At 43.0% G+C, this 21,475-nt stretch overlaps 1 protein-coding gene across 1 annotated transcript in view; it reads left to right on the forward strand.

Moving 5' to 3' along the window:
- The window catches only part of PTGFRN (prostaglandin F2 receptor inhibitor), a 67,100-nt gene that overhangs the window by 4,083 nt on the left and 41,542 nt on the right, over window positions 1-21,475 (forward strand). Inside the window, exon 2 of the mRNA XM_017869587.1 lies at window positions 19,257-19,653. Within this exon, the coding sequence (XP_017725076.1) occupies window positions 19,257-19,653 (397 nt within the window). The remainder of the gene's footprint in view (window positions 1-19,256; window positions 19,654-21,475) is intronic.

A 21,475-nucleotide genomic window follows, 5' to 3' on the forward strand; every position in this document is an offset into this window, starting at 1 on the left:
AAAAAAAAAAAAAAAAAAAAAAAAGAAAGAAAAGATAAAACCATTCATAAGAGGATATTGGTTTTAATAAATGAAGAAAACTTTTGCAACTGTTGTGGAGGGTTGAGTTGTAGGGTCTTTTAGAGGGAAAGGATTGAGACTGGAGAGAAAGTCCTGAGTGTAAAGAGCCTTGTGTGTCACCTGAAGAAACTTAAGCCTAACATCATAGATGAATTTGTCTGTTTTTTCCTGATTCTGCCTTCCCTAAAAAGCTGGAGGTCTCTCCTTTCCTTTATTTACTTGATGTTTTAAAAGGTCCCCATCTTATTGGGTACTCATCTCCTTCCAACTTTTCTATAAGTCAACATACTGTTCCATCTTTATTGACTCTGACACTTGGCCAGGTGTTAGCTCATCAACTGTCCATGATGATGTGTTCTGCACACAGTAGGCATGCAGCAAAAAAATACTGAATGAAGGAATGAAGTATCAGATTGTAGTTAAAGTGTTCCTTAAAGGGCATGTGAACCCAGAATCTTTTTAAATTTAATTCCCTGCAAGCCAAACTGTTAAATAACACTGTACTACTTACTAAGCCTCACCAGGGAAGCTTGGCATAGACCCCTCACCACCCATGGCTTCTGGCACTGTGTCTACAAATGAGAAGGGCAGGCTTAAAGTGTTTTTGGGGAGGAGGGATGGCTGAGGCAAAGGAGGAGCAGACAATGGATCTAGGGAATAGTCAAATAAGGAGAGAGGACAGAGCTGCCTAAGGACGTTGGTGGGGAGTTTCCCCAATTATCTTGGTTGCCTATTATGCTCATATGCAAGTTTAAACATAATATGCATCTCTAATTCTCTTAAACTAGAGGCTAAAAGAAGGGCCAGGTGTTCACACAGAACTTGGCAGATGATGTTGGCCAGTTTGAACGTGGAGAGGATTGAAAATGGCTGAGCAGGAAGGGATGCTGAGCGGTGCTTGGGCCTCTAGCAGCTGTTAATTTTATAGAATGCGCTAAAATAAACCTTGTGGATAGATCTTGCCTCAGCCTTTTCTATCTCTGGTCCTTGGACAGAGAATTGTTTAAATCATTTTGTGTTATTGAGTTATTTTGGTTAATCATCAGTACAGATTGCCTCTAAGTGGTTTTTGCATCTTTTTTTATTATCGCTTGGTCACATAACTTCTTGGAACCTCAGTTTCCTTATTTAATACTCTCAAGGTTGAATATTAAATCATATGAACAGGATTTGCAAACTATAAAGCAATGCTATGCATGTAAGATGTCTTTTTTTTTTTTTTTTTGCCACTTACTGAGTCCTTAAGGGGAAATTGGCTACTCAATACTTGGTTTACTGTGTTAGCATTCCATTAGGGAAGCAGAACCCTTATAAATATTGTGGAATAACACATTTATTAGAGGAATTAGACCTTACACAATTATGGAAGGAGTTGGGGAAGTGAAGGCCTAAAAAGGAGAGTTAAAGTATCAGGGAAAAGTCACTAGTGAGCTGTCTTGAAGCACTGGCAGGTGGACAAGTTGAAGCGTGAAGAGGAATCTGGAAGCCAGGCAGAATGGGCTGGTTTAGGGTTCTGAAGAAGGGTAATCACTTAGCTCCGAGATTGCAGCCAAGCATCTAGTGGTCTTGGGGTCATGTTGGTCCAAAAAAATAGCATTTGGGAAGAAAACAGGAGCAGAAAGAGCAAGGACAAACAGGTGCCCACTAGCACCTTCACATCTGTCCCACACTGCCTTTAACCACGAGCCATATACCAAAGTGTAATGGCTGCCGCTTGACTTCCACCTCCCAAATCTCACATGAAGTTCTGTTTTGTCAAACCCTAACCTGAAACTACACAGATAAGAGGATTCTGGGATATGTAGTTCCAGCTTAGCCAGGTGACAAAACCTCACAGTTTCATAATGTAGAATTAAAGGTTTGACATGGTTCTGGCCTCGCAGGATCTCTCAAAGGCCACAAAACTGGAAGCAATATCAGTTATATGATCTGGTGCTTCACTAGTAAGAAGGAATTCAGTTAGTTAATGATCTAGTCTTGAAGAAGTACCCTACATTTTTGTTCCTCACTTGTTGGTGGCACTGCATGTCTTTCTGCCTTGCTTGCCATTCTTTCTTTTTTTTTTTTTCCAAGACAGAGTCTCGCCCTGTTCCCTGTTGCCCAGGCTAGAGTGAGTGGTGAGATCATGACTCACTGCGACCTTTGTTTCCCAGGCTCAAGCCATCCTCCTGCCTCAGCCTTCCAAATAGCTAGGACCATAGGCACATGACACCACGCCCAGCTAATTAAACATTTTTTTTTTTTTTTTAGAGACGAGATCTGACTATGTTGCCCAGGCTGGTCTCACACTACTGGCTTTAAGCCATCTTCCCACCTCAGCCTTCCAAAGTGCTGGGATTACAGGTGTGATGCAAGAAGGTAATGGTTGTCTTGGCAGCAAAAGCTAAGAAAAGTTGCATTGACTGTGAAGAGTGTGTCAGTACTGATGAAAGGCAAAGTCTTTGTCGCCTCCTTTCTAATCTTGTTTGATTTGGAGAACATGTGTATGAAGCCTGAAAGAAGATTTCCAGATATAAATGGCAGGATAGATAACGTTAGAGCCAGAACTGTCATGTAAATGTTAATTGGAAACAAGATTTAAGTCTCTGGACCACCCTTGTTACCCCCTGTGACCTGTTGGTCACACTGCCCCTTCCTCGTGTTTCTGTAGCCAGGCACAGGCTAACAAGGACTCAGAGAGTGCCTGCTATGATAATTTTAGCCCCTGGAAGAAATAACAGACATTGTGAGATTTAATGGCCACACCTGGGCCTTGTCATCACTTAGTATTCTTTCACCTTTTTGATTGTCAACTCTGATATTTCCCTCTGTGACCACAACCTCCTTGCTTTATTCCTTTCAGATTCCCTCCTATCTGTTGAACCTATTCTTCATCCTAATTGTGATTACCTGATCTTGAACATTCCTCCTTTTCAGTCCACCAGGCCATTCTCACTTTACTTGGCTCCTAATGCAGGGCAGACTCTGGTGGTCAGCATTTCAGCAGTGAGCTTGTTAACAACCTGGGACCCTGTGTCATATTTCCTTGCCAGACCTCACATTGTATTATATTTCAGTAATTCACACCAATCGTAGTTTGTAAGCCTGAGCTTTATGATCTTGCTGGGGAAAATCTCAAAGCCTGCCCATTTGAGATTCCAACAAAGTCCTGGCATCTTTACCGCAGCTCACCTCTCCTTTGTGTTCCTTTTGTGATGGTTTCCTATTATATTTCTTCTGATGCTTATTCTAAACCTTTGTCAGGATCCTTAGCATCTGAACTCTTTTCTGCTATTTTACTGAGACAATAGAGACCTAGCAAAGAAACCTCAAGCTTTTGCCTCAAAACTTTTACATATTTTTACTCATCCTTTTCTCCATCTAACCTGAAAAAAAGTAAGGGCTCTATCTTTGGCTCTTTTTCCTCTCTCTGTGTATTCTTTCCCTAAATGACCCCCAGCAACCTGTGGCTTTAAATACTCTGTGTGTGCTGATGACTCTCTAGTGAGTATCTCCAGCTTGGACCTCCCCACTGAGCTCCAGACTTAAACATCCAGCTGCCTACTCCACTGCACTTCTACTTGGTGTCTGATAGGGACCTCACATTTAAAACAACCAGAAGACAACTCTTGCTTTCCTTGGTACGGATTTGCTTCCCTCTAATTACTTTGCTGTCTCAGTAAATGGCATCACCCTGTAGGCCAGATGCTCAAGCCAGAAGCCTGGATCATTCTTGATTGCTCTCTTCTTCATTCCCCACATTCAAAAAGTCAGTTTGTCTTTTCATTTATATACAAGTTAAGTCCTGAATGTGACTACTCCTGAGAGTCGCCACCACTGTCAACCAAGGCCGGTGTTCATCAGCTTTTGCTTGGTCTACAGAAACATCCCCCATACTGGTGTCCTTGCTTCCAAATTGGCCCCATATAATCTATCTTTCCCGCAGCAGCCAGACTGAAATTTCTACAAAGAAAGCAGGCTCTATCATTTTCTCGTTTATGTGCTTCCCATTTCAACCAGAATCCAGGGCCCCTGCCCCCTCTTTCATTGTAATAGGTCACAGTGATCTTTTTTTCTGTACTTTAAACACCAAGCTTGCTCCGTCACAGTACTTTTATATTTGCTGTTCTGTGTCTGGAGCAGTTTTGCCCCAGAGCTTCAGTCACTGTCTCTTCCTCATTCTGGTCTAAACTCAGACATGACCCTGTCAGAGAGGCCTTTCCTGACCACAACTCATATTGTCATATTTTAACTGAATAGCATTTGTCAGTGGGTCTACTTCATCACTTCATCACTGTCTCTTTCCTTGAACACAGTTTTCTTGCAGGCAGGGACTGGTGGCCATGTGTCCCCAGTGCCTAGAAGGTGCTTTGGGGGACTGACTGGCTGACTTTGCAGAATGAACCTCCTGCTTGCTGTTTCAGTGCCTTTTTCATGGTTGTGCCTTCTCTTCCCTACATCTCTGTTCCTTCTCTCCTGGCTCTTGCTTTCCATATCCCATACCCGTCATCGAAAATGCACTTTCCTGGAGGTTGCCAGTAATTACTTAGCCATCAGTTCATTTCTCTTTTCTCAACACCCACCTTCCTTGACTTTTCTGCATGTTTGACATTGTTGTTCATTTTTTTCGAACAAAGGCATACAGTAGGAGTCTGCTGTAGATATTGTGCAGGATGCAGATATGGGTAGGAAACAGCTCCTGCTTTAAAGGAGCTTGCAGTCTGCCAGGAGCAAGTAGATGAGTCTGTCCATAAAAAACCAGTAAGTGTTACTGTAAACCCTTTCTTGAAATTCCTGCATCCCTTGGCTGCTAGCTAGGGCATAAGCCTTTCCTGGTTTTCTTCCTAATTGGCTACTATTTCTTTTTTCTGTGCTGACTCTTTTTCTTCTGCTCATGCCTTAAACATAGGACTTTGCTGTGGTTTTGTCCCATTCCCTCTTATTTGTACAGTAAACTGTCTCCTGGTGGCCTCATTGACTCCCACATCTTCACTGCTGGGCAGATTTCCTCTTTACCGCTCCCCACCATGCATGTGACTCCACATTGATGTTAGGCTCAAATATTTTCTAGGGGTTTCCATTCCAACTGCCTCATGGACATTTCTACTGGTCAGAATCTTACTGTAAGAAAATAGGCCAGGTGCAGTGGCGCATGCCTGTAATCCCAGCACTTTGGGAGGCTGAGGCGGGCGGATCACGAGGTCAGGAGATCGAGACCATCCTGGCTAACACGGTGAAAACCCGTCTCTACTAAAAATACAAAAAATTAGCCAGGTGTGGTGGCAGGCGCCTGTGGTCCCAGCTATTAGGGAGACTGAGAGAGGAGAATAGCATGAACCCGGGAGGCGGAGCTTGCAGTGAGCCAAGATCGCGCCACTGCACTCCAGCCTGGGCAACAGAGCAAGAATCCATCTCAAAATAAATAAATAAATAAATAAAAAATAAATAGAAAATAGATTTCACCAGTGATTACCTTCCCTTTGGCTTCTCTCTCCCATCACAGGTCTACTAGCTGTCCATTCCTCTGTTATGGCTCTCAGGGCTGCTGCCTTTTGATTCCCGTCATTGCCCTTGTTTTCATTCTTACTACCTCTCCCCGCCATTGGTAGAGGGCCCCTGAATGATCTCTGGGCCTCCACATCTCCTCTCCAGTCTGTTCTTGATACACTGTTTTAGTCACCCTATCTTTACCACTACCTGCCTATGTCCCCTTGTGCTTAGGTCTTTGTTTATGCTACACCCCTTATCTCTGGTCACTTTCCTCCTTCATGTCTTCTGTTCAGCCTCCCCCTCATCCAACCATTTTTCAAAGGCTTAATTCGAATATTGACACTGCATGAAGCTTTTTATGAATCCCTTTGGATGGAAATGTCCTCATTCTCTTTTGACCCCTGAGGCACCTGTTAGTGCCTCTCTTTGATTATTTATATCCTTCCTTGTACAGGTTGAGCATCCTTAATCCAAAAATCCAAAATTGGAAATGCTCCAGAATCTGAAACTTTTTGAGCACTGATACGTTGCTCAGAGGAAATGCTTGTTGGAGCACTTCAGATTTTGGATTTTCAGATTGGGGATCCTTAACTGGTAATAATGCAAATATTTGAAAATCTGAAATCCCAAACACTTCTGGTCCCAAACATTTTGAATAAAGGATATACAGCCTGTATGACAGTTTCCACTGTTACACACCTCCTGACTCTCGGCATACCATACATGCCTTCAAAGAAGATCCACAAGCTGACTAACCTTTCACTCTCACTTATCACCTAGGACAGGGACTTCTTGCTCAATAGCTGTGTGTTGAATGAGTTATCTTATCTTAACATTTGTCTGGTGTATCTCAGTGAGGTCTTAGCTGAACTTTTTTTTTTTTTTTAAATGATTATAAGCACTGTTCTGGTAGAACCTTGTTTGCTTCTGGATGGGGTTTTGAAGTTCTGCCGTATGTGACTTTATTACACATGCTCTGCTGGCTATAGCTTGTTTAATGTGCCTTGCTGCATTTTTATTACTTAGGGACTGTCTGGATGAAAGTTGGCATGATCCTTTCCTGCCACACTTCTCAGTGGCAGACTTGAGGAGACAAAGGTTTTTCATTTGTTGAGTCAGCTACTCCAATAAAGGCACTATAAGGTTTTATAAGTTTGATTTTCTGTGCATTCATTTCTAGCTCACATGTGGGCTGGGAACTCCATGTGGAAATCCATAGGCCCTGAGTCTCTCCTAAAAGCCTTTTAAGGACTCAGGAAGTGGGAATTAGGCACCCATTTACAAGGCATGCTGAAAACCATAACCTCGTTAGTTTCAGCATTTCAACTCACTTGTACCACTGGATTCAATAACTGCTGATACTTATCTTACAAATGGTTCAGATTGAAAAGTCAGATTGTTTGCTTCTAGGCAGCTCAGTGAAATGACAAAATTTGAGCAGTAATAGACACAATTGCAAGAATTTTTAGCAAATATGCTGTACTCTGCAGGTCTTGATTTAAAATAATGTTGATGATAACCTGATAAATAAAATCCATTTCCCATGGATATCAGAAGGAAGTAGAAAAGTATAGATAAATGAAGTGTAGTCTTCATTACCTTGTCTTTCTTAATGATTCCTCATGGTTGCCAGTAGCACTTACTGAAATAAACATTGCAGGAGTAGTTGTTTACCTTGAAGAACTTGCCTTTTTCTACCTGTCCCTATCTATTCCACCTGATAGAAGAAAGTCAAGGCATTTAATTACTTTCCTGAGTATTCCAGAGATAGGGAAATGGTAATCTGGAAACAATTAACTCCTGGTTGTTAATTTTCTGCTGCTGAGAAGTCAGAGCAGAGGGCTTCTAAAAGTCCCTCCTGTATGTATGATTTTGGAATAAAGTTCTCTGCACCATTTTTTTTTTTTTTCATTTTTTTTTTTTTTTTTGAGAAGAGTGCTCGCTCTTGTCGGCCCGGGTGCTGGATATGCATGTTAGGTGTCCGGATCTCAGCTCACGCCAAGCTCCGCTCTCCCGGTTCCGCGCAGCATTCTGCCTGCCTCAGCCTCTCTCCGAGGTAGCTGGATTCTACACGCGCCCGCAACCTTTCCTCTGCGCGCGCCGCCACGCGGCTAGGTCTTTTGTATTTTTTCAGTTGTAGAGAGCGGGGGTTTGAGCTGTATAGCCAGGGGATGGTCTCATCTTCCAGCCGGGGTGACCTCGGTCGACCACCCGTTCTCCGCCTCAAAGTGCTGGGATTACAGGCTTGAGCCACCGCGCCCGGCCTCTGCACCATTTTTGAGTGTAAATATGTGTGATGTTAAAGTTGGTATCATTTAAAATAACAAAGGTAGTACATCAGAAAAATTTTTAAAGAAATTTTAATCCAATTTCTCTTATTTCTCTCATCTGTCTACTTCATATTGAAAGTACATAATATTTCTTCTTTCAGTGACACATTTCTGTGTTACTTTGTTGCCTATCTTGGTTCCATTGCCCATGGAGAATATGAAATATAGGGAATTTTAAGCTGTTTCTTCTTGCTACTCAGATTAAAGACAAAAATCAACAGAGAGTGATAATATATAATGCAGTTGAAGGCAAACCAAATTCAACCTATCTTTGGCTTATGCTGCACTATCAAGTTTGGGTTTGAGTCCCTCATGTTATAGCTGTTATGACCTTCAGGAGGTAATTCAACTTCTTTGATTCTCAATTTCCTCGTATGTATGATAGGGGTGGTAATAGCTACCTTACAGTTGTCTTCTGTGGATTAAGACAATTTGTGGATAGTGCCTGGCTCAGTCAGTCAGTGCATGTCATATAAGAAACACACAGTACATTATTATTTTTCCTCTTACTCGATCCTAATATTGTTGTGGAGAAAGACTAGGAGACTTGATAGTAAATCAAACTGAATATATCATGAAATAAGTACTTTGAGAAATGCTTATATGATTTTAGCTGAAACTGTGGGGTCTTTGATTAATCAAGTATTTTTTATTCTGCCCTCCCCCACCAATTAGCTTGTTATTCAGTCTTTCATTTTGTGAATGAAAGAGATTAGAACACTTTCTACTCTCTTAGAATTACTCTAGAGATTAGAATACACATCAGTGACCTGTTAGTGTCTACTAGTGATCCTTTTAACGCTTCCAGGATAATGAAAGATCTTACAACATTTAAGCTCCAATGTATTCCACCCCCCCTCACTTTTTCTGCTATTGATGTCATATGTTTTAATTATGTATATATTTTGAATTCCAGAAGACTTTACTAATATTGTATTTATGGTCAATATTCAGTAGGTTTAGCCACATAGTTATTCTTTCTGTTGCTCATTTTGCCTTCTCACATTTCCGTGATTTCAAGTGGGATTATGTTCCCTCTATTTGAAGAACTCCCTTTAGTATTTCTTCTTGGTGCAATTAATTCTTTTTCCCTAGTTGAGAATTGGTTGAAAGCATGTTTATGTTGCCTTCCTATTTGAGGATTTTTTTCTCTGTACAGAATCCTAGGTTAGCAGTTACTTCCTTTCCTCACTTAAAAAATGTCATTCTGTGGTCGTCTCATGAGCATCATTTCTGTTGAAAGTTAGCCATTAGTTGTACTCCTGTTCCTTTCTTTGCCTTTCAGCAGTTTTGCTATGATTTACCTAGGTGTGATTTTCTTTGTATTTATTCTGTTTATGATACATATCTTATCTTGATTCTGTGGCATGATGTCTTTTGTTGGTTTAATAAAAATCTTAGCCATTAGCTCTTCAAAAATTGTGCCTAATTCTACTACAGTCTCTCCCTGTCCTTCTGGGCCTCTGTGACACGTGTTTGGCCTTTTTACCGTGTCTCATAAATTCTTGTCCGAAAAAAATTCTTTTTTTCTTTCTTTTTTATACCCTGGGCTTCAGTTTGGATAACTTTTACTGACTTTTGTTTTATTTTGTTTTCTTTTGTGATCGTTTTGTTTTTCTGAGACAGGGTCTCACTCTGTTGCCCAGGCGGGAGTGCAGTGGCACAGTCATGGCTCACTGCAGCCTCTATCTCCTGGACTCAAGCAGTCCTCCCACCTCAGCCTCCTGAGTAGCTGGAACTACAGATGTGTGCCACCACACCTGGCTAATTTTTTTTTTTTTTGATAGAGACAAGGTCTCACTATGTTGCCCAGGCTGGTCTTGAACCCCTGGGCTCAAGCAGTCCTCCTGTCTCAACCTCCCAGTGTTCTGGGATTATAGGTAAGAACAACTGTGCCTGGCTGCTGACTTCTTTTGTGCTGCATCTAATCTGCTGCCAAACCTGTTTATTGACCTCTTAATTTCAGATATTGTATTTTTTTTTTTAGTTCTAAAATATCAGTTTGATTGTTCTAATATATTTCAGTTTGGGTGAAATCCTGTTTTCTATTTCTTTAGTAAATTAATTATAGTTAGTTTACAATCTATGTCTGATAAAACCAATATCTGCATCCCTGCAGGTCTGTTTCTATTGTCTATTTTTTCTCTTTTGTTTTTACTCATTTGGTTCTGTCATCTGGAATACCTGGTAAGTTTTGATTGAGCACTGAAAAATTGTAGTGGCTCTATATGATGTTATCTTCTATCTGAGAAGATTTACTTTTTTCCTAACAGGCCTGTAGAGTAAGAGAAGCTCATCTTTATCCAGTGAGGAACTGGGAAGCTTTGAGACTGTCTTTCCGTCTTGATGAGAGCTAGTTGCTTTTTCTGCTTTGCTCTTATTCCAAGAGCATAGCCCTTCCAGAGTTGTAACTGAAAATCTGAGTGTTTACCACCTTCCTTTGTGGACTCAGAATTCTAGTTTTTGTTTCCCCATATTGTGAGATGGTCAAAAATTTTACTTAAGCTTTTAGCCCCCTAGTGTTTATTTTCTGCTTAGCTTCTCAGCCACTTGCCACATCCCCATACCCTTCAATGTATCTTTCATAATGTCAGTTACCTTGAGGGGAAAGCAATGTAGTATGTCAAACTCACTTCTTGCTGTTGCCTTTTTTTTCCTAGGATCTTGCTCCTCAAACTCTGACCTTCTTAGTATCCTTGAACTCCAGTTGTCTTCTTGGCCCCACAAGGTGCTGGAAGCTCTGAGTTACTAACTTCTACTTGGTTTCTAGTCTGCACCACTTAAAAATAGCAAATATCTGAAGAGAAAAGGCAGTGGGTATTGTTGAGTCCACCTCAGTATCTTTCTGTGATCTTGGACCCTTGAGCCTGGCTGCCTTGATTGTTCACCACTGCATTCAGTTAGCTTTTATCTGTCTTTTATGGTTTCTGTAGTGGGAGTGAGGGCAGGGGCAGGGGGTGCGGAGTGATCTGGTATTAGCTACTCTATCATAGCAAAAAGCAAAAATCTAAAAGTAGAAATCTCAATTATTGGTCTTTTGAAATTTAAACTCTGCTTAACTACCCCCAAATATTTGAGTCAACTTCCAATGAAATACACATACATAGACGGAAACACTGCACAAAGCTGATAATTAAAGTGCCCTTATTTTGTCTTGGGTATCAAAGGTACACTGAGGCTGTGGTAACTGCCCTGAGAGGTAAGAGAAACCTGTGTAGTTCTTGTTTTTTTGGGAAATAATGTACAATGTTCCATCAACAGGTATTTTTTTTTTCTGGTATTAAATTTTAATGGAATTTTATTATGTGGATTTTTGTGTCGTTGAACCACCCAGTAGTGTCCTCAATAGGATTTTAAGACTGATAAATGTTTTTTGTATGAAGGTTTCTTATATTGACTGCTGAAAACCAACGAAGCCGTAGTTCAAGATTGTTACTTAGTAACGACGTTTTTATGGGGATCTAAACTAATACAGGTCAGATAAGTGTTTGGGACTTTCAGTTTGAACACTGGTAGAACTTGGAAAATAGAAGAAAATTTTCTTTTCCTCTTTTCCCTCAGTTATCAACTGTTACAAAAGGTTTTGACAAAATTGGCAACATGTGGCTATGTAGATACTCTTTTTGATTTGAAAAGAGCCGTATGCTCTATTTTTTCCAAGTTATATTTATTTTTAAATATCATTAGCTGTTATTTAACAATATTACAAGAAATCTGTGCTAAATACCAGATTGCTTGGTGGCAATTTGAAATTCTGTTACCAAAATTTAAAATCTTGATTTGCATGGATGAGGGGGGCATCCTAGTTCTGCATGCAAGACAGTGCTCAGGTTTATATCTTTTCAGATTAGAATTTGATCTTTCAAGCATCTGTTCATATCTGCTTTACTTTTCCCAGTGGCGCCATCATATAGCCGATGTTGAAGGTACTTTTGCAGGTTGAGTTGGAACATGAAGGAAGGAATACCTAAGTGATCCTAGGGGAGTTGAGGAAGGCTTCACAGAGGAGGTGGTGCTGCAGCTGCCTCTTGCGAGACGGTGAAGAGATTGATAAGAGGGTATTCCAGGTGATGGAGGCATGAAAGCAAAGGCCATGAAGCACTAGAGAGCATGGCATTTCCAGAAAGTGAAGAGATGTTTGTTTTGTGGGATAGAAGCATCAGAGAGTGGGAGAACAGTCGGAGATGAAGCTAAAGTAGTAACCATGAGCCAGATCATGAATGGTCTTGTATGTCTTTCATTCATTCATTCATTCATTCATTAGACAAATATTTGTTGAACAACTACTATTTTACCAGGTCCTGTTCTAGGCACTGCCATTCAGCAATGGACAGAACAAAAATCACTACTTATATGGAACTTACATTCTACTGGGGGAAAAAAAAAGAAAATAAATAATAGTAAAAACATAAATGTTCATAAAGTATTTTAGTAATAATGGATAAGGAGAAAATGTGGCAGGAGCAAGAATGGGGATGTGCCACTTTAGGGTGGTCAGGAAAGGCCTCATTAAGAAGGTGACATTAGAATACAGATCTGAAGCTGGTGAAGGAACCAGTGGGATGAATGTCTGAGAGTGTCCTGGGCTGAGGAAATGTGCAAGGGCCCTGAGGTTGCAGTAGGTGAAACCTTGGGAGCAGAGCATGGTTGGAGTATAGTGGAGGAAGAGGAATAGACAAGAAATCCAAGAAACAAGAAAGGCCAGGTCCTGTAAGGATTGCCTCTGTAAGGATTTCAGCTTTCATCTGAATGAGATGGAAAGGGATTGGAGACCTCTGACCAGAGTAAGATATAACCCAACTTAAATTTTTCAAAGATCACTTTGCTGTGTTGAGAATAGAGAACAAGAATGGAAGCCAGGAGACCAGTAAGGGACATTGCAGTAATGCAGATGAGAGGGGTGCTGGCCTGGGCCGGGGTGACAGCGATGGGGCGGCTGATGGGTTGATTTTGTCCTATAGGTGATAAGGAGCCATTAGAGACTTTTGATCAGTGAAGTGACATTGGATTTGTATGTGGAAAATATGATTTTGGCAGCCCTGTGGGAGGATTGGAGAGTCCAGACAAGGAGATGAATCAGTTTCTAAAGCTCTCATCACAAGGATAAAGATAGAGACCTTACAAGGATGCAGTCTCATGCTTGTGGATAGGTCGTCCACCCTGGCCAGCTTCTTGACAAGGGATAGGAATGGAAAAGATGAGCACATTAGGAAATTCCTCTGTAAACCTAGCCAAGGAAGCAAGGTGAATGATTATGATCAGGTTTATCTTAGGGGTGGCCTGCCCAGCACATAACCGCAGCCCCTTGCCACAGGCCAGGGATCGTGAGTGTTGTAAGTGCATTTCCTCATTTAATCCTTACTATAGCCCTCAGGGAGTGTGGTGACCATGGTCTCCATTTCACACATGAGGAAACTGAGGCACAAGAGGGTTAAGCACAAGGCTGTTTTGCCTCTAAAGAATCTCCACCATGATGCTTTCTTCTAGAAGATCTCTTTGGGAGATTCAGAATTGTCTGGTTGTCTCAAGAATTAAATAAATGTAAAAAAGTGATCACCTCATTTCTTGGTGAACTGTGGTAATGATGGCTTCAGAGAATTCGTCACTGCTGGGTAGTGATACATTATTTCAATGTTCTTTGAGTTGCCAGTGACAGAAATTACCTTTACTTTAAGAAACATAAGTAGGTTGGGCTTGGTGGCTATAATGATATAATCCCAGCACTCTGGGAGGCCAAGGTGTATTAGTCCGTTTTCACGCTGCTGATAAAGACATACCCAAGACTGGGCAATTTACAAAAGAGGTTTAATGGACTTACAGTTCTTCGTGGCTGGGGAAGCCTCACAATCATGGTGGAAGGCAAGGAGGAGCAAGTGACATCTTACGTGGATGGTGGCAGACAAAGAGAGGAGCGCTTGTGCACGGAAACTCCCCTTTTTATAACCATCAGATCTCATGAGACGTACTCATTATCATGAGAGCAGCACGGGAAAGACCTGCCCCCATGATTCGGTTACCTCCTGCTGGGTCCCTCCCACAAATGGGAGAATTTGGCTAAAACAAAGGGGCTACAGGCCCCATGCAACTCTAAAATCCAGCAGGGCAGTCAAATCTTAAAGCTCCAGAATGAACTCCGTTGACTCCATGTCTCACATCCAGGTCACGCTAATGCAAGAGGTGGGTTCCCATGGTCTTGGGCAGCTCTGCCCCTGAGGCTTTGCAGGATACTGCCTCCCTCCCGGCTGCTTTCACAGACTGGCATTGAGTGTCAGTGGCTTTTCCAGGTGAACGGTACAAGCTGTTGGTGGATCCACCGTTCTGGGGTCTGGAGGATGGTGGCCCTCTTCTCACAGCTCCACTAGGCCATGCCCCAGTAGGGATTCTGTGTGGGGGTCCTGGCCCCACATTTCCTTTTCCGCACTGCCCTAGCAGAGGTTCTCCATGAGAGCCCCGCCCCTGCAGCAAACTTACACCTTTCATCCAGGTTTTTCCATACATCTGAAATTGAGGAGGAGTTTCCGAAACCCTAATTCTTGACTTCTGTGCACTCACAGGCTTGACACCACGTGGAAGCTGCTAAGGCTTGGGGCTTGCACCCTCTGAAGCCGTGGCCCAAGCTCTGCATTGGCCCCTTTCAGCCATGGCTGGAGTAGCACCAAGTCCCTAGGCTGCACACAGCACAGGGACCCTGGGCCCGGCCCATGAAACCACTTTTTCTACTCTGGTTTGTAATGGGAGGGGCTGCCATGAAGACCTCTGACATGCCCTGGAGACATTTTCCCCATTGTCCTGGGGATTAACATTAGGCTACTCATTACTTATTGCAGATTTCTGCTGCTGGCTTGAATTTCTTCTCAGAAAATGGATTTTTCTTTTCTATTACATTGTCAGGCAAATTTTCCAAACTTTTATGCTCTGCTTCCTTTATAAAACTGAATGCCTTTAATAGCACCCAAGTCACCTCTTGAATGCTTTGCTGCTTAGAAGTTTCTTCCGCTAGATACCCTAAATCATCTCTCTCAAGTTCAAAGTCCCACAGGTCTCTAGGGCAGCGGCAAAATGCTGCCATTCTCTTTGCTAAAACATAACGGGAGTCACCTTTGCTCCAGTTCCAACAAGTTCCTAATCTCCATCTGCGGCCACCTCACCTGGGACCTTATTGTCCATATCGTTATCAGGCTTTTGGTCAAAGCCGTTCAACAAGTCTCTAGGAAGTTCCAAACTTTCCCACATTTTCCTGTCTTCTTCTGAGCCCTCCAAACTGTTCCAACCTCTGCCTGTTATCCAGTTCCAAAATTGCTTCCACATTTTTGGGTATCTTTTCAGCAACACCCCACTCTACTGGTGCCAATTTACTGTATCAGTCCATTTTCATTGCTGCCGTTAAAGACATACTCGAGACTGGGCAATTTACAAAAGAAAGGTTTGATTGGACTTACAGTCCACGTGGCTGGGGAAGCCTCACAATCATGGCGGAAGGCAAGGAGGAGTAAGTCCCACCTTACCTGGATGGTGGCAGGCAAAGAGAGAAGGGCTTGTGTAGGGAAACTCCCCTTTTTATAACCATCAGATCTCGTGAGACTTATTCATTATCACGAGAACAGCACGAAAAAGACCTGCCCCCATGATTCAGTTACCTCCCACTGGGTCCCTCGCACAACACATGGGAATTCAAGATGAGATTTGGGTGGGGACATAGCCAAACCATATCACAAGGCCAAGATTTTGAGACCAACCTAGCAAGACCCCATCTCTACAAAACATTTTTAAAGATTAGCTGGGCATGGTGTCATGGCGCCTTTAGTCCCAGCTGTCCAAGAAGCTGGGGTAGGAAGATCATTTGAGCCCAGGAGTTCAGTGAGCTACGGTTGTGCCACTACACTCCAGCCTGGGTGACAGAGTGGGAGTCTGTTTCAAAACAAACAAAAATTTTAGAAAATAAACATAAGTGGGGATGAATGGAATTGCAATAAACTAAAATGTTCAGGGAAAGGGGTGTGGGGTTGTGTGTATGTGTGGGTGTACATTCTTACACATGAGAGTGCATGTTCGATTGCGTTGGGAATGGTGTAGAAGGCATGACTGGATCCAAAAGCTCAGATGCTGCTATTTGGCAGCAACTGGGGTGGCTTTCTGACCTCTGTCGTTCAGGTGCTGGGTCCTGGGCCTGGGTCTTTTCTCCTGTGGATAACTTCTTCTTATGGTCAGGAGACCCGCCTGTGTGCAGTTTAGAGTACCTCATCTTTATATTACCTTGATTCCACTGGAAGCTAAAGCCTCTGAGAAGCTTCAGCAAAAAAGAACCAGGAGAATTCTGATTTACCTGGTTTTAGCCCCAGTGCCCATACCTGGGACTGGGGGTACCGTCAGCCTCATCTAAGACAGGTAAAGCTGGACAGCCACTGTGGGTCTGCCTCATGGTTGCCAGAATTAACAGGTGTGAGGTCAGGGTGTCATCCTGAGCCACTGAGTTGCCTTAGAAGTAGCGTGGGCTAGGTGGGCTGGCTCATGCCTATAATCTCAGCACCGTGGGAGGCCAAGGTTGGAGGATTGCTTGAAACTGGGAGTTTGAGACCAGCCTGGGTGAAATAGCGAGACCCCATCTCTACAAAAAAATAGAAAAATAGGTGGGTGTGGTGGTGTGCACCTGTGGTCCCAGCTACTCATGAGGCTGAGGTGGGAGGATCGCATTAGCTCAGAAGGTTGAGGCTGCAGGGAGCTGTGATCATGCCACTGCACTCCAGCCTGGGCAACAAAAAAAAAAAAAAAAGAAAGGAAGGAAGAAGGGAAGAGAAAGGAAGGGAATAAAAGAAGGGAGAAAGAAAGAAAGAAGGGAAGAAAAGGAAGGAAGGAAAGATAGATGGAAGGAAAGAAAGAAGTATCACATTCCAGCACTACTCCTCAACAGTATGTGGGGTTGGTTCTACCATTCTCTGCAGAAAGATATGTGACCCATAGTTCTTCTAAGTTACCAGCACCCATAACTTTATTTTATTTTTAGGGAGAGTAATGTGATTTAGGGTTCAGCAACTTTTCTTTGAGCTGGAGTTCAGTCTGGACCTGCCCCCCAGATGGGCTGGGAGGGGAAGGCAGTCAGTTAGCCCCTTCTCAGAACCCACACTCTTCCCCATCACCTTTTGTCTTACATGGATACTTCCTGTTTCACTTCTCAAAGTAAATAATAATAGGTGGAGAAAACGAGATAGCTTTAACACGGTGATCTTTTTTTTTAACCTTGACTCAAATTAAGGTATAAGGTTTTCATCATCTTCTGGTACACACATACTTTTGTTAACTTAACAAAATGTAATGAAACAATATTTATCTCTTACTAAGTGCAATGTACTAATATTTGGTATTTTCTGTTTGGTTTAATTTTGTCTTTAAAAACATGCACATGCTGGTCACGACTACTATAAATTCATTTCACAAGCCACTAAAGGGTGGCAACCCAGAATTTGAAAACATGAATTAAACCAGTGAAAAAACAGTGGCAGTAGTATATTAGTTTGCTAGAGCTGCTGCAACAAAGTACCATGAGCCAGGTTGCTTAAACAGACATTTATTGCCTCACAATGCTGGAGGCCAGAAGTCTAAGATCAAGGTGTCGGGAGTGGTTCCTGCAGAGGGCTGACAGGGAGAATCTGTTCCATGCTTCTCCCTTAGCTTCTGGTGGCTTGCTGGCAATTTGTGGAGGTCCTTGGCTTGTAGACATACCTGCTTAATCTCTGCCTTATCTTCATGTGGCTTTCTCCCTGTGGGCATGTGTGTGTCCAAATTACCCACTTTTTAAGGATAGTCATATTGGATTAGGGGCTCACCATATTCTAGTATGACCTCATCACAACTAATTATATCTGTGACAACCCTGCTGCCAAATATGGTCACATTCTGGGGTACTGGAGGCTAGAAGTTTCACGTAGGAATTTTGGATGGGGACACAATTCAACCTATAACAAATGATAAACATACAATATTAATAAAAGGTTCCTGTTTCCTGGAGCCCTTATTACATGGCAGACTCTCACCTAGACATTTAATTCATTAACTCAGTGAAGCCTTCTTGTCCCAATTCATAGTGGCAGAAGTCAAAGGTAAGAGAGGTCTCAGATTGAAACTTAGGTCTCCTTGATTTCAGACATGCTTTCTCTTTTATATGTTGTTGCAAGAACATCAAGAAGGAGCCATATGTGTTTATTTGGTGCAATTGAAATGCTAAACAGGTAGTAAATACACTGCAAAATCATGCTGAAGTTGATTGCAGTGGAGACATCTTAAAGGACTCACAGATGCCAGTTGTAGGGTCCCTACCAGAGAGTCCTGGGAATTGCACACTCTTAGGGAAGGAAAAGCCAGTGAAGTCTTGTCTATGTCCACTGGTCTTATCCCCGGCAACCAGCTGCTGCATTCCTAAGAACACCCAGCAACCAGCCTGCCTCTCTCCCTTTGTACTTCCCCATCCTCATTCTGAATTTAGATCAGAACAAAGAGTAGAGAAGGAAATGAGCCAGAAAATAGAAAATTAATACTTGGTAAAATCATCATATTTTAAAATTAATTTATAGGCAACGTCAGATAACAGGAGTTAAATCATTTTATCAGCAGGGCTGCTCTAGGATTTAAAAATTGGCATCCATCATTGTAAATCAGGTGTCAGGAGCCCCAGGGAATAATGGTCTCTAGGGATGAGGGCTGATATAGGGTGGGCAGAAATGTAAACACTTGACTAGCTGTGCCATTTTCTTTCACACAAAACCTAAAATATTTTTACATCACATTGAGTGGTTAGGGTGTGTTAAATAGTAACTGGAGGGAAGAAACTATTGAGGTTTACCGTCAGCCTGCTTTTTTTTTTTTTTTTTTTTTGAGAAGGAGTCTGGCTCTTCACCCAGGGGCTGTGAGTGCCAGTGGCCGGATTCTCAGCTCACTGCAAACTCCCGGCCTCCTTCCGGGTTTACGCCTTCTCCTTTGCCTCATGCCTTCCCGTAGCTGGGATACAAGGGCGCCCACCCACCTCGCCCGGGCTAGTGTTTTGTATTTGTTTAGTAGAGGATGGGGTTTCACGTGTTAGCCAGGAATGTCTCCGACTCTCTCTGACCTCGTGATCCGCCCGCCCTCGGCCTCCCAAAGTGCTGGGATTACAGGCTTGAGCCACCGCGCCCGGCCCAGCCTGCTTTTAATGCTTATCTTCCTCCCTCTTAGTCCTGGGAAACTGGTTGTGAGAGAGACGCTCATTTTGAGGTTGCATTCCTGGCTCATTATTTAAGGGACAGGCTTAACCTTCTGCATAGACACATTTTCCCTGGTGGTTTGGCTGTCACTTTTCTGCCATGCCTGTGAGCAGGAGCATCCACAGGTTTGCCACATTTGTCCTGGGAAGACTTTCTGTGATTAAAGACCTGCCTTTCATCTCTTATCATTGCAGCTCTTTGTCGAGGCCGTGTGGTGAGAGTCCCCACAGGGACCCTGGTTCGAGTGGTGGGCACTGAGCTGGTCATCCCCTGCAACGTCAGTGACTATGATGGCCCCAGTGAGCAGAACTTTGACTGGAGCTTCTCATCTTTGGGGAGCAGCTTTGTGGAGCTTGCAAGCACCTGGGAGGTGGGGTTCCCAGCCCAGCTGTACCAGGAGCGGCTGCAGAGGGGCGAGATCCTGTTAAGGCGGACTGCCAACGACGCCGTGGAGCTCCACATAAAGAACGTCCAGCCTTCAGACCAAGGCCACTACAAATGTTCAACCCCCAGCACAGATGCCACTGTCCAGGGAAACTATGAGGACACAGTGCAGGTTAAAGGTATAGTCCTCACATGGGCTTGTTATGCCAGGGGCCACACCTTTCTCTGCCCCTGGGCTGTGGTTGACTTTGTCAAGAGACTTAATTTCTCTGAGGCTCTGCTCCCTCCTCTGTCCAGGGAAATAATCATGACTTACCTGATTAAAGGCAGGGATGGGCCAGATGACCTTAGAGGGCCCTATCTCTTCACTCCAGTATGGTTCTGAGCCACCCTATGCCCAGTGAGGTAGAGGCAGCATGATGTGGTAGTGGAGAGCTGGCTCTGGAGCGAGGTTGCCTGCGCTTGTTTAGTCCGGTTGCTGGCTCTACTACTTGTCAGCTGCATGGCTGTGGGCATGTTACATGCCTCAGCTTCCTCCTGTAACCTTAAAGGTTGTGAGGACAGGTGAGTTACCAGGTGTAAAGCCTTAGAGCAGTGCCATGGTAAGCATTCAGTGGTTAGTGACAGGAAGGGGATGGTCATGTTAATGATGCTCAGGTTTATGGGAATAACAGGCATTTCAAAGTTCATGTCTTTCTCTGTGACTTTCATGATTTAAAAGTACTTGTTTGTACCAGAAGTTGTATGTGTTACAGGTACACATACAGGTAGAGAAAGAAGACGTGGTCTCTACTAGCTTATTGACCTAGCTTTGCAAATAATTACACCTTATGTACCTGGAATGTTTTGGGATTTGTTTTGGGGGTTTTGTTTATTTGTTTCATTTTCCAAGTCCTTTTAGATGTACTCACACATTCAATTCTCTGAACCCAATCAAAATAGGGCAGAATATTTCCCTAATTTATACATGAGAAAATGGAAGAGCATAGGTTAATTACTTGCCTAAAATCACACAGCTAATTAGTAAACGAGCAAGAACAAACCATGTTAATTTGGGGCTAAGAAAATAGAAACATTATAATTGTTGTTATTGTTACTTAATTATGCATTTATTTGTACCCTGCCTTGTTCCCAAAAGGATTTATGTCTGGGTCAGAATGTATGTAATTATCAGAAAGTAGAAAATGCACATGATGATATAAAAAGCGAGGGTTGATTGAGGCATTCATTCCCTCATGACTTGTAGAACCCTACCATAGCTCAGAGACTGTTCCCTCACTAGACTCATCAGGGGATAAAACTGCCATGTCCATTAAAGAGGTAATGAAACACCCAACCTACCTCTTTATTCCTATAGAAAAATCCCACACATGTTTTTTTAGAAAAAGACACTCTTGTATTGGAGCTAAATAATGCCACATGCCACCTTTTCATTAAGCCAGACGCACCCTTGTATCCCCTTGGAGTCTCCTCTTGAGTGGGAGGGAGGGCAAGGGGAGAATTCCCCCACCCCCATCCCGCTTCCTCCAGTGTCTTTCAGCCTCTTCTGCTGTCTGTGGAAGGCAGGAGACACAAGAGGAGGCCTTTCTTGGGTGAGGAAAGCAATGGATGACCATGAGAGAGACTGACTGCTGCCCAGGTGGAGCCTCTGATGGTTGCCATGTGTGGTCCAGGGTCTCCATGGCCTGCAGCTTCATGGCTCTTGAAACCATTCATCTGTGCTCTGAGAGATGAGCTGGCCTTGAGAACTGAGTCATATTAGCCAGACTCACAGACAGATATATATATACTAGAAGGTCATTATATTTATTTTGCAGTAGAGATGGGTCTTCGGAATGTGTCCTAAAAATGTAACAGCTTTTAAATGTTACCTAGAATAACCCCTTCTCAAGGACACTGAATTAGTTTCTGAGTGTGGAATTGGGGGAAAAAAACCAAAGAGCTGATGAATAGTGGTGTTGGAGGGTCCTCTTAGCCAGCTCATCGACAAGCCTGATGGAT

Source organism: Rhinopithecus bieti, unplaced genomic scaffold (genome assembly GCF_001698545.2).
Source record: "Rhinopithecus bieti isolate Rb0 unplaced genomic scaffold, ASM169854v2 scaffold_3040, whole genome shotgun sequence".
Classification (NCBI taxonomy): Eukaryota; Metazoa; Chordata; class Mammalia; order Primates; family Cercopithecidae; genus Rhinopithecus; species Rhinopithecus bieti.